Source organism: Arabidopsis lyrata (genome assembly GCF_000004255.2).
Source record: "Arabidopsis lyrata subsp. lyrata unplaced genomic scaffold ARALYscaffold_3, whole genome shotgun sequence".
Classification (NCBI taxonomy): Eukaryota; Viridiplantae; Streptophyta; class Magnoliopsida; order Brassicales; family Brassicaceae; genus Arabidopsis; species Arabidopsis lyrata.
In genome coordinates this window covers 4212395-4225915 of record NW_003302553.1, presented here as the reverse complement: position 1 = coordinate 4225915, position 13521 = coordinate 4212395, and the positions used below count along the sequence as shown (strand labels likewise).

Genomic DNA, 13521 nt, shown 5'->3' with positions numbered 1-13521 from the left:
AATTAAAAATAAAATTAGCTGTAATAAAAATAATAATAATAATGGAGATTTTGAGTAGGCCTTGGAACACTCTCTATTGGGCCATAAAATTAGATGGAGGTTTTGGGATTCGAACCCGAGACCATCAAGTGGAGAAAGGAGAGATAGGGAACCCTAAAATTGGGGACTTGATTGATAAAGTGTTTGGTAAAATCTTTTGTGATGTATGTTCATTCATTACAAATTGCTTAGGGATTGAAATGGAGAAGAACAAATTAAAGAAGATAGGTGTTGTGGTTCCGACTGAATTAGATTTCGTTAGAGCCATCCGTCTTGAGTATCAGATACCAGACTGTGTCCCGCTACCAGACCGTGTCTGTGATGATGATATCTCGGAAATCCGTGAAGGCTTTGCGTTCAAGGTCATGTCTGCTGGGAGAAGACTTTCACACAAGTTCACTGAGGTTTTACACGAGTTTCCTAACGTCTATCGTCTTGATCCGTTGTACGCCAGCCTTCTCCATCAGCGTTACAATATGGATCATTACGATCGAGCTGTATCTGAAGTCTCCCATGCACAAGAGATGGTCGACGCAATCTCCGGGGACTATGTGAAGCTTCTGCTCAAGGATGATTGTGACTCACGGGACAAGTGCAAGTCCCTGAGAGTGACTTTTGCAAAGAGAAGCATTCCTGCTTTGGCTTTTCTCGATAAGGTCAGGTAGTACATGGCGAGTTTGGAAGACGATGCTGCTGCTACTACTTTGATGAACAAGTATTCGGACGTCTTGCCTCTGGAAAACGACCCATTCCCTCAACGTGTTATGAAGACGAAATTGCCGACTTTGTTGAACCAGAGATTCTGCTTTGGGTTGAGGAATTGGATTGTCAATATGACCTCTGGCTCAAAGGTGATGATGGTCAAGAAGTGGTCCGACGCATGGAAGCCTTGATTAATTAAGACTATCACTAATATATGAACCTGTTGAAGAATGAATGTTAATCATCTTTTCCTTGTGTTTAAAAACTTCTTTTGCTTTTTATTTATTTTTGGTGATGATTTTTCTTACTAATTATAACATATTTGGTTCAATTATATGAAATAAACAACATCATAACAACCAACATTGAAATGTGAAAGACATGTTAAAAAAATTCGCTTTTTTTTTTAGTGTAATGTTAAATTAAATTCAAAAGAAAAAGAATGTAAAAAATCATTTTCTTACGTGCAACAATACCACCAAGATTCTTTAACTCAGACCCAAACCGATTATACTATTGGAGCCCAAATATTTCATGACCACTTGTGAGATCGTTCAAAAATATCTCCTAGCTTGAAACTTTGCAATAATCAGATATATGAACTCATCTGGCTTCTTCCGCTCTTGAGGAAGATAACCGCATTTCTTAATCGCTTCCAAAAAGGATCCCAGCATCCCTCGTCAGTCGTTACAGCAACTCTACCTTCCATGCTGGCATAATCCGGTACATATCTCCCGTCACAATCATAACTAATACTACCAACATGAAGAAAGTGTCATTGGACAAACGAAATTGAAGATTTCAATAGAAAAAACTGATGTTACCGTGGAGTTTTGATTTGATTTCTTGGAACCTTTTCGGCAATGGAGGTTTCTTCTCTGAGCCATTTATTATTTGCTAGTGTAGCGACCGTGTATTCCACAAGAGCTCTATACCAATTACCAACCCTGGTCTTTTAGAGGCTATCTAGCATGAGTCGAACGAATGTTCAAGGAAAAAGGAACGAGAGTTCAGATTCATCATCGTGTTTAATTACAAGATGGTTTTTAACTTATTACTATCTCCCAATTAAAAATTTACGTCAAAATCAAAATAAAAAGCTAATACAGTATTAGTTTTCCATCTAGATCATCACATTTTGTCAAAACTTATGCACAAAATGCACCCACTAAGGGAAAAAGTTAATTAAAAAAAGAGGATTATATATGAAAAGATGAAAACACTATAATTAGAGCAATGGACATATAAAACATGTCCGAAAAGACAAAAAAAAAAAAAAGTCAAAATATTAAATTAAATACTCGAAAAAATATTCAAAAAATATTTAATAGTCGGTCAAATTGAATAAAAAGATTTGATATCCAATTATGTCATATTAATTTGTTATTAATCATTATAATTAATATCTCATTTTTGTTTGGTTCTATTTCAGTGAATTTTTCAAATACTTCAAGAAAAAAGGTTAAAATACGTATAAAAAGAAAATTATGTCAAGAAAATAAAAAACCATATCAAACTAACACAACCAATAATATTCAAAATTTCTCGTTTTAACAAAAAAAAAAAATCCAAAATCAGAAGCCCAGGCCCAAAATCAGAAGTCCAGGCCTCGAAGTAGAGAACATGAAGTGATAAAAGGAGAAAGAGAAAGCCATCATTTCTTTTGCGCAACTTCTTTTGGCAAAACGCTTTTTTAAAAAAATAGGTGATAAGGTCTTGAATAGGGAGACCTAATTGACAATGGTGATTGTGATTCATTGGAAAAGTTCAAGCGCCTTGAAGTAAATGCTTTAGGGTGTATGTATACTGTTGCAATGAGATGCATGCCTAGTTTGGCTTATCTCGAAAAGGTCAGGCAGTACATAGCAAGCCTGCCAGATAGCTGTTTGGAATTTGAGAATAATGCTGCTGCTTCTACTTTGAGAAAGACCAAGTGCGACGCCATCTTGGCTGATGAAGACTGTACATTCCCTCTAGCTGTTGATGTTGATGTTCATAATGTTGCCGACTTTGTTCATCCTGATGTTTTGTCTTGGCTTGATGAGTTGGTACGTGAAAATGGCCCCAGGATCCGAGATGATCAACTGGACTTTGCAAAACAGTCTCACAATCCGAAGGAGCACCTGGCTACCGTTAGTAGCATGAAATCCTTGGTTATCTAAGAGCTTGATTATATATCGAATCTGTTGAAGAATCAATGTCTCTCGTTTTTCTGTTTTTTTTTTATGCTTGGTCTGCTCTGACCTTGTTATGTTTGCGGATCTTATGTGCTGTTTCCTCGTTCTTGGTCTTCGATAAGAACATGTCGTCCTCTATAATTAGCGTCATTAGTGATAGCTGGATTAGCACGGGCAGTTAGGAGAACCTGCCATAAATCAATTGGGATCATTAGTCAGAACTATAGAGTCATAGTAAAGCTAATACAGTCATTATATATACAATGACTAACCTCAAGACTCGATAAGGAGCCTTTCCTGCAGACCAAATGAAGAGGAGTATCTCCCTTGTGATTTTGAGCATTAACATTAGCCCCTCCTTCAACGATAAGCTATTACAAAATGTAATAAATTTATTGATTATTACTACAAAACAGAATCAATCACACACAAAAAAATGAACCTGGAACCATACCTTCACAAAGTGCGAGTCATAACCATCCCTACATGCCAAGTGAAGGGGCGTATCTCCTACTAAGTTTCGTGCATTCATATCAACGCCCCGTTTGAAAAGATGCACCAAACAACTCAAGTATTTATGCTTCAATGCAATCATAAAAGGAGTATTTCCGCTATAGTCTTTGAACTCGGTTTGTGCTCCTTTCTCTAGGAGAACCTGAGTACACAACGGGCTATTGGAGAGACATGCCACGTTTAGAGGCGTTCCTTGTTCCTCACTTTGAGCATCCATGTGAGCTCCTTTCTCGAGAAGAAGCTGCAATTGAAACCATTAAAGTAACACAAATAAGCATTAATACAAATGATGAAACTTGCCAAATGTGTAGTCAGAAGATTAACCTCCACAATGGATTTTCTGCCAATGCCACATGCATAATGAAGAGGTGTGTGACGTTTCAGAGATAGACAGTTGATGCTTGCTCCTTTTTGGAGAAGATACTGTTTCAATGTCCAGATTCCAATCAGAATTACAATGAATGAGACTGGGAGGGAGAGGAAACAAAAGGAAAGAATACTAACACTAACCTCAACACAAGGGTCGTTATTTGCAGAACATGCCATGTGAAGTGGAGACTCTCCTCTGGAATTTTGAGCCTCCAAATCAGCTCCTTTTTGAGTGAGAAGCTCAACGTATGGCATGAACCACTTTACTGTGACGACGCTGTGCAGAGGCGTCATTCCAGTTGAATTGCAGAAATTCGTATTTGCTCCACTGTCCAGGAGAACCTGATTGAGAGCAAAGAATAATCCAAACTTAGTTCCAATTACCAATGTGTCTTGCATGAAAACATAAAAACAACTTCCAGAGGTAGAATGGTCATAATGAGGACATGGTAATGTGTTTTGGTCTTAAAAGTATGAGCCACAGTATTTACACAAGTTTGGCTGAGTTTGTTCTAGTGATGTTTTGGTGTATGATAGAACATTGTTTGACCTCGGAGGAGTTAATCGCGTCAGTGAAGTGGATTGCTTTTAGGGTTTAGGTGGTCGAGTAAAAGTAGAGCCAGCCTTTTGTGTTTTTATCACCAAATTAGGGGCCAACACGTAGCGAATGTAACCAGGACTAACACAAACAATTTTTTTTTTTTTTTGTGATTTAACTTTGAGTGAATTAAGTGAATAACCAGTTTTGATAAAATATTTAAGAATATAGCATCATAAATTGAAAAATTAAGAGAGTAGCACATGGACCTTATGCAATGACGATTTTAGCCTTCAGACAATTGCACAGGAGAGAAAACTAGAGAGAGCTACATATAAAGAGAGAGAAATATGCATATGATAACACATATATATTCACCCTTACTAATCTTGTTTATTGTGTTAATCTAACAATATTACTTGGTTAAAGTTTGTAATACTATTTAAAGAAACAGATTTTTTTTGTTTATATAACATGATTTGAATTTTAAAAATCAGAAACGAATTTCTTAAGAGATGAATAGTGGCACCAAGTTCTATTAGCATATATCATATAGAATAGCATACTTTAACCAAAAAAAATATAGAATATCACATATTTGTTCAAATTAAAAAGTATTACAGTAACTCTATATATCTTGTAAATGGTGTGTTCAAATAAAAGAGTATAACAATACAAGTAATCTTGTCGATTTTTCAATCGTACTGAATAAATAGTATTACAAAGTCATTATTTACATGTTACAAATCTACAAAATAGTATAGTATTAAATTACAAGTAAAAGAGAACATTTTTCACTAATTTACAACCAATTTAAACACCTTCAATAGTCGAAACATTGCTCATAGTTCAAACACCTAATCACTAAACAAGACAAAACAGTCATGTGTTTAAGTTGCTGTTGTTGTACTATACATAAACTACCAACAAAGAGTTAAACTACATATACTATAGAATTTAATTAAACAGTATAGTAATAGGTGTAATCAGAGCCGGCCATGAGGCCAAGCAAGGCAAGCATGTGCTTGCGGCCCCAAATCTCCTATATATATAATCGGCCCCATTTTTAACAATAATGTTCAAGTAGTCTAGTGGTTTGGAATGTGTCATAACATGTGCAGGTGACAAGTCTTTGCTTTTCTCATTTATAATCTTTTCTTACAAATAATAGGCCTAAAATTATTTTTTGTTGCTTGTGGCCTTCAAATTCTCATGGACGGCTCTAGGTGTAATCGCATCCTATTAAGGAGTTCCATGGAACCAAAGCTTCTAAATTAAACCATTTTCTATTGTAATCACCAAATGCAAAAAAATCATGGGATCCAAAATTGTACTTATAAAGATTAAAACCCAAAATTGTCGCCACACATCCTTTACCCGAACCCAAATTGAAGAAGAAATACCATTCAATTGTTAAATAAAGAACCCAACAACAAAGGTCATGATTCAAAATCGATGCTTGTCGATTCGAATCAGAAAGATCTGGTTCAGACGCTGAATTAGATGGATCGAATGGGATTATGGGAGTTCTTATGGTGCTTGTGAGAAGGAGAGAATAAAGGAGACGCGACGGAGAGAGTGAGAGTAACAAATGACAGAGAGACGGAGAAATGAAGAAGGAAGGAGTTGATGTTGAACTCAAGTCAACGCAAGGAAAGAGATTGTGAAAAAAAAATGATGAGAAGAGAAAAAAGAGATGGGCGTAGAGCGTGTTATTCACAGAGGGCATAATTGGAATTAATACAAAAGATATAGAAAATATTAGTACCTTTTTTTGTTAGGCGTCAGTTTCTTAATTATTAAATTTTTGTTGGTTATAGCTGCAAATTTCTCTTTAACTTTTACAAGAAATCTAAAAGTAATTAGAGGCCTGTATGCTATGCTGGGTTCAATACCAAAAATATTACCGTGCATTAGATCACCACAAGCCATGGATCGGTCTGTATCGCCTTGTGATCCTTCAAATTCCCTTAGGGATTGTGTTCCATCTCTGTATATAATACTCTTATCTCAAAAATAGTATAATTGAGACAACCAAATTGGGTTATGGATATTATACACAGACATGAGAACAGAGAACCAGAGACCAAAATTGGGGATGGAGGTGTGGGAGGAGGCTGAGATGAGATGAGAGAGAGAGAGAGAGGCTGCATACCATAACCTTAATTCACACCCTATCCCTATAATATATATATTAAAATTGTAAATCTCAATAGTATCTTATCTTGAACACAAAACTGACGCATGTGTGGTGCTCATTTTCATAACCTTAGTATTATCTTTTGTGCTTCTTTTATGCACTTTACTACTATTGGTTGGATCCCTTTTTAGTCTTAAATTCTTTATATTATATGATTATTAGTGAATCTTTTTTTTTGATAGGTGATTGATTATTAGTGAATCATAAAAGAAAAAATTAAAAAAGCCGATTCTTTAGATTTTCCCTCCATTTTTTCCAAGATATATTGTCAAAAATATCGCTGCCAATTTGTCTCCAAATTTCAACCTCTTTCTAACGAAACACCATTCAATACATTGTTAGATAATATGTCTACAAGCAAAACAATTCCCAACGAATTGCAAACTCAAGAGGAAAAAGAAGCTAAAAACGCTCAGATTTCAGTTTTTCCGTGCAAATCTCTTCAAACTCGCCGGTAGCTCCGCCGCAGCATCTTCTCCGATTCTTCTCTTCTTCAACGCGGTGTTGTGCTCTTGCTCCGGGAATGTTCGCTTTGCGTTCTCCACCATCTCTTTCTTCTTCTTGGTCCGCTTGCTCGGTTTATTCCTTCCTTTCGTCTTGTTCTTCAGCTCAGTGCTCTTTGCTGCTTCTATGGCCACCTCTTTTTCAGCTTCTATCTCTCCTCTTGATGGCTTCTCTCTCCTCCTAGAGGGTCTCATCGCACCAATCTTTGAAGGGTCGAGCATTATTGTCTCAGGTGGAAGCTTATCAAGAAGCGAATGGACTTCCTTCTCCCGTCTCTGTTTCGATGTTTCAAATGGATTAGCCACCCATGAATCGAAATTGGGTTCTCCAGACCCTGGAATTAGAATGCTAGACCAACCCATCGAGTGACCAATCCCAATAACATCCTCATATGGTCTGAACATAAGCTTCTCGATTTGATAACCTTTCACCATCGAGTGGTTCATGTATCTACTATAGTTATGTGAAGAACCACCACTCGAATCTCCTAAAATCTGAACAAAGGATCCAGTTCCAGCTGCTAGCAAACCTTTCTGACTGAAACTCAGCGTTTTGGCATGAAAACTGTGGATAGTTTGAACTTCCTCGAATTTACGTAAATCCCAGATCTTGATTTTACGCTCTTTACCGGATGTAGCCATGAGATGACCATTTGGATGAAATGCGACAGATGACACTGGCCCAGGGTGACACTGCATCTGGACAAGAGGTGCTTGGCTAGTGGGTTTCCACATTGTGACAGTTCCACCAGAATGTCCCAAGGCAACAACACCATTGTAAGGATTCACTTCCATTACATCTGTTCGGCCTTTACCTGTTCGGATACTAGCAACCATGCCTCCATGGGTTACATCTTGATAATGTAGCTGCCCAGATTTGTTTACTGATGCAAGTAGGAAATGGTTCTTTAGGAACCGAAGTCTGGCCACTGGACCACGTTCCTGGGATAGACAAAGTTTAAAGTCAATAACCAAGAACACTAGGCATATGTTCTCTCTTTCAACCGAAAAGCATAAATCTCACCTTCAAACAATGCAGCTCAGTTCCATCTCTCCCATATATATAAGCATACCTGTCAAAATTTGACAAGACATGATATTAGACCAAGCACCCTCCAAATCACAAGGCATACAAAATGTGATGTTATTAGCATTGAGATACATACTTCTTCTGGGCAGCTGCAAAGAATTGTTCATTGTGCAGGAATGCAACATCACGTACTGTTTCTCTTACCTGCAGATATCATCTATTTCTGTGAGAACCAAATCAAATTTTATAAATAATGATAAAAGATGATAAAATAGAGAAGCAGACCTGAATCTCTTTAATTAAGCTCATATTCATCATGTCTAAAAGAGCAAGGTGGCCTTTGCGACCACCAGCTAACATATGCCGACCACTTGCCGTAAAATCAAGTTTGTATGGGCCAAAATCTACATATGTTCATCAGTGTCAGTAAAGTGAATTAGAAGCACATTGCGATGAGGATATTTATCACACAGACTAACCATACTTAATATTTTACATAAATAAGATATGTTGTCTCTCAGAAAAAGCTTTTGAGCATTTACCTGGGAGCACTATGTCATATTGGTTTCTTGAGCTTAATATATCTACTTCGTTGGCAATATCTGACTGCTTGACTCGCCATGTCTTCTCTAGACCTTCAGTCTCCAAGTAGCCTGCCTCAGCAGGCAAGAGCCACTACACACAAAATTAACACAACCACATCAAAAGACAATAATTAAGAACTCAAAACGATCTGAACTATCAAGACTAGAAGAATCAAAACAGTTGCTCAACGTCAAAACAGAGATACACAACAGCTTCTTTCATCTTCACGAAACACTGAAAAAAGGGTTAAACAAGACCCACACAGAGCTGAATGAAGGAGAAAACTTACCTTCTCGATTTTAGCAGCAGCTTTGGCAGACTTCCCATACAACTTTTCTCGTGAAGCAAGTTGAGTCTTTAGTTTCTTATCTTTCAATGTCTGCAGAAAACAAAGAAAACACTCAACCACTGCATTTCACACCCAATAGCCACAATCATTAAAGCCATACACACATATATATACCTCAAGATTAGCACCTTCTCCTCTAAGATATTTCTTAACTGTAGTCTCCAGCTCAACATCACTCTCCTGCATACAAATTTGAATCAAAGTCCTCAACTTTGCCAAAACACACAAATAATAAACTGTTAAAAATTCGAACCCAGTACCTGCTCAACAGGAGGCAAAACTTTCTCCATAAGATTGTTATCCTCTGAACTCATCTCCATCTTGATCCTTATCACCTAAACGAATCAAACAACTCAATTACAATTAGACACTGATAATTCAGAAACCCATTAGAAGCCCCGGAGATAAATCTGAGAAAAAGACTTGATTTTTCGAAACGAAACCAAGGCAAATCGAAGAAAGAAGCTTCACCTGAGAATAGAGAACACGGCTCGGAGAAAGAACAACACACGGCGGCGGTGAAGATTTGATTGAGAATTAGAAAAACGGTGTGAAGCTATTTAGGGTTTAGCAGATAAATTGAGTTAATGCGTGAAAGGAGGTACTGTGAGCTCCGACATCGATCCTCGCTGGTTGACTGAATTTGAGGGTTTTGTATTTTTAGGGTTTTACGAGAAAAACAAAATATTACAAAAATAAATAAATGATCTGTCTGACGAAAATCGAAAAAAAAAAATTATTGAGTAGGCCTTAGAATACTTTATATTGGGCCTGAGACCAACTAACAAGTTATCTCAATTAGGCCTGAGTTGATAAAAAATCACTAATTAATTAGTTTACGAGTTCAGTGAAAACTCTTCTACTGTACCAGTGAAACAAAACAAGTGATCCTGTTTCTCAGAATGTAGGAGAAATTTTGTTTTGTTAAATAGCAACAAAAAATATAGGTCCCACTCCCATATATAAAGGATTATTCATGTTTTGTTTACATGTTCATATGAGTACATTTAAAAAAGGAAAAAAAAAACTTTAAAAAATCAAATGTACTTTCCTGATTTTCCTCCAGATCCAACATAACCAGACTGCTTTAAAAGTTTTCTATAATAAATAAAACGAAAAAGATTCTTGTTATGGGAAATAAAAGAACCAGATCTTGGTCCCGGGGTGGCCGCATGAAGCTGCTGGTTTGATGGGACTTTGGCGGCCTCGTCTAGTAATGAGTTATCAAATGTAACAATTACTATATATCATTCTCTTTAATCTAGCTATTCCAATATTTGTTTTGGTTAGCTCTAATAAATATGTGTCAAATTAATATTAATGTATGATTGATACACTCGTCTAGCTATATATAATAGGGACTAGGGAGACAATTGGTTATGAAGATTGTAAACCATCCAAGGGAGAGCCCATCATGCTCCTTATCTTTACTTTTTGGTGTCGATTGGTATATATTCTTTGGAATTTTTTGGTTTTCCAATTTATTATTGCGATATATTATATCTAGCTAACCTATATTGTTATAGAAATGATATTTTACGAAAAAGTTCATGATTTGGAGGCCATGCACGTTACGTTTCACTTGCTTTCTTTGTCGACATTGTACATTACAACAAATAAAATGTTAGAACGGCAGTGAATGCTAAACAAATTCATATATATTTTAATTTTTTAATTCACATCAATACAAAAACTGTAAGTAATACCATTCATAACTCAGATTTGCATGTAGCTTTACGTAATTATGTTTCACATGCTATCATTACAATATATCCGCTTTACCAGAAAAAAATTCTGTAAATTCAATTTTCAATTTGTAAATCAGCATCACCAAACATACACATGCGAACAAGATATTTAATAAAATGTATCGGATCTAAACTATATTTAGCATACTATATAATCTTGAAAACAATTCTTTTCATTGAAAAGAAGATATACTTTTTTTTTTTAATGTAACAACGAAAAACTTTTGCGAGTCATAGATTTTGTAATATACTGTATCTTTTATGTTTAGAAACATATATATGTAGATCTACCATGGATCTTTTTCAAGACCCTTTGTGTCTTCTGTTCTCGTAGCGGAGGTACTAGCTCTCAAGGCGGCTATCACGGCGACTTTAGCATTGGGTGTATCAAAGCTGGCTTGTTTTTCGGATTGTCAGGAGCTTGTTCTCTTGCCCAATACCGGTGGCCATACAAACGAACTAGATGGCATATTAGCGGATTGCGATCTCTTTCGTTCTATGTTTATGTTTATGTATGTTCTTTTTGTTCCAAGGACTGAAAACTGTGGAGTTGATGCTTCAGCAAAAGCTTATCTTCTATCCTGCTTTTCCTCCTCCTTACGTGAAGTTTGAGTTTTTATTAATATTATGTTGGTTTACAAAAAAAAAAACCATATATATGTAGTTCTCAATTATATGTTGATCAAAACAGAGAATAGTTACTACTTTATATAATTCATAATATATATGATAGTACGAATTTGAAAGCATTTTTAATTATGAAAATTACTTAAATTCCGGTCTAATATAGACTCAAACAGTTTAATTTCATGTGATAGACACATGATTAGTTGTCTTCTTCTATATGGGTGTACTAATTTTATCTATCTAACTTATATAATTTAAACTTAAAAAACACGGTCGAAACAAAAGAACAAACAGAAATGATCTGGAATCCTATGCATATGCAACAAAATTTGGATTGCCAAAAAAAAAAAAAAAGACACGTTCATTCTTATCAATTAGGTTCGTTTTCTTTGTTACCAACCTGTAACAGTGATTCTTGTGTCTACAATGTTCGTTCCTTGTTATCATCCTGTAATGGTAGGGCCATCGTGTCTTATGCCTCGAAAATATATGTGAGAATCTTTCCTCTAACTCAAGTTGTTTTAGAATTTCAATATTATGATCTTCACCAAAAAGAAAGAATTTCAATATCTTATGAATATATCCTTTGTTTATTTTTTTTGTCTGATAGAACTTTTCGATTAACAAAGTAATAGAACTAGATCTAGAAGTTTATAATCTGATTTATTATTTATGTCCTGTTTTGGTTCATTCATTCTTCCATTTATAGGAAATATGTTGAAGCTAATTCAGACAAGATCTACTTTGAATTGCATTAAACTATGATTTCATTGCAGATTCTGAGTTTTTTTTTTTTTTAATTACAAGTGCATTTTTAATTTGTAGGACAGTTTAAGACTTTAAGATCAGTTGCTGTTATTTCCCGATTCCTTTTCCATTTACAATCCATATAAGTTTGGTATGCTTTTAGACGGTTAGTTTTGGCCAAAGTTTTAACAACCGTAAGTATATTAATTGGACCACCGAAACTTCAACATCGATTATAATTGATGGATTCTAAATGCTACAGATTGTTTGATTGTGATCGTATGGTTTCGTGGCCTTACAAATTACATCGACTTATCCTAATACCTCTCATATATCTCTTTCCGTAAAAATCGAAGCCAAAAAACGTGTCAATGTCAATAAACAAAAAAAACAAACTAGAATAACCAAAACAAAAGAAAAAGAAGAACATAACAAAAAAAATAAAAAAAATAAGAGAGGAAGAAGGGTTGACAAAAAAAGAGTAAAAAAAAAAAAAAGAGAGGCGAGAGATCATATAGATCTTTCCACTTCTGTACTTTTAACTAGATTTGAATCCGCGCTACACCGCGGGGCTATAATTTTTTTTTTAAAAATCTAAATATAATTAGTTTTGTTTATTAATAGAGAGTATAATATAATATTTCGACCTATTTTATAAATGTACCATCCATATATCTATATTAATAGTTTTGACTTTTGAGTATATTAATTGTGTTTTAGGTTTAAATGGTATATCTATATATACACTTAAACGATATTTGGCTTTCTTCTTCTTCTTGCCTCAGTTTAGGAGAAAAAAATTTCTTGCGGTACACCGCAGAGCTATTATTTTTTAAAAAATATTTTTCTTCCTTAAACTTTCAAATTTAGATTTTACCCCGCGGTACACCGCGGCTCAATTTTTTTATAACTAAAAAATTATTTTGTAAAATTTTAATATTGTTTATTTTGTTTTGTTAATATTGTTTATTTTGTTTAGTGTTTCTAATTTATAATTAAATTTTGATTTTTAATTCTAGGATTTCATCCATAGTATATTGTTTAATATTAATATTGATCTAAACCCGTTGTACCATATAACCTTGTCCCGTAAAATTAAACATCATTTGTTATTTTTTTTGAATAATATTTTTATCCACTACAGGTCGTAGGTTCATGCGGATAAGCCCGTAAAGAGTTTCGGGTTTGCAGGTCGACCCGCCAAAAGAGAAGCTATCTTTTGAAACCCTTTGTTTTGTTTAGAGGTTTTAAGAAAATATCCCTAAAAATAATTTTCATTATATGAAAATAAGAAGTAGAAGAAATTGTAGTATCAACATTTCCGATTTTTACATCATTCGTTACAATTAATTTTTTTTATTGCAGATAAAAAATAGAAGTTAACTAAGTCGAGA

The 13521-nt window shown here is 35.0% G+C and overlaps 2 protein-coding genes and 1 pseudogene across 3 annotated transcripts; 1 reads left to right on the top strand and 2 right to left on the bottom strand.

The window, feature by feature from the left end:
* Positions 1-239: 239 nt before the first annotated feature.
* Positions 240-1018, top strand: LOC9318746 (annotated as a pseudogene).
* Positions 1019-2379: 1361 nt separating this feature from the next.
* On the bottom strand, positions 2380-6492 carry LOC110230250 (ankyrin repeat domain-containing protein 27-like). Of its 2 annotated transcripts, none has more exons than XM_021032512.1 (6): positions 6246-6490; positions 3942-4142; positions 3756-3854; positions 3373-3672; positions 3191-3289; positions 2380-3106 (listed from the first exon to the last, which is right to left on the bottom strand). In XM_021032512.1, the coding sequence occupies exons 2-6, from the start codon at positions 4092-4094 to the stop codon at positions 3005-3007; spliced, it is 753 nt and encodes a 250-aa protein (XP_020888171.1). In that variant the 5' UTR covers positions 4095-4142; positions 6246-6490; the 3' UTR covers positions 2380-3004. The 2 variants fall into 2 exon arrangements, with proteins under 2 accessions (XP_020888171.1, XP_020888172.1); XM_021032513.1 differs by having other exon boundaries at positions 3011-3106; positions 3191-3276; positions 6246-6492.
* A 323-nt stretch (positions 6493-6815) lies between these two features.
* Positions 6816-9740, bottom strand: LOC9318745 (probable U3 small nucleolar RNA-associated protein 7). Its single transcript, XM_002882633.2, has 9 exons — positions 9477-9740; positions 9266-9340; positions 9120-9185; positions 8946-9035; positions 8614-8746; positions 8357-8475; positions 8208-8275; positions 8066-8114; positions 6816-7983 (listed from the first exon to the last, which is right to left on the bottom strand). The coding sequence occupies exons 2-9, from the start codon at positions 9323-9325 to the stop codon at positions 6958-6960; spliced, it is 1611 nt and encodes a 536-aa protein (XP_002882679.1). The 5' UTR covers positions 9326-9340; positions 9477-9740; the 3' UTR covers positions 6816-6957.
* Between the last annotated feature and the right edge of the window lie 3781 nt (positions 9741-13521).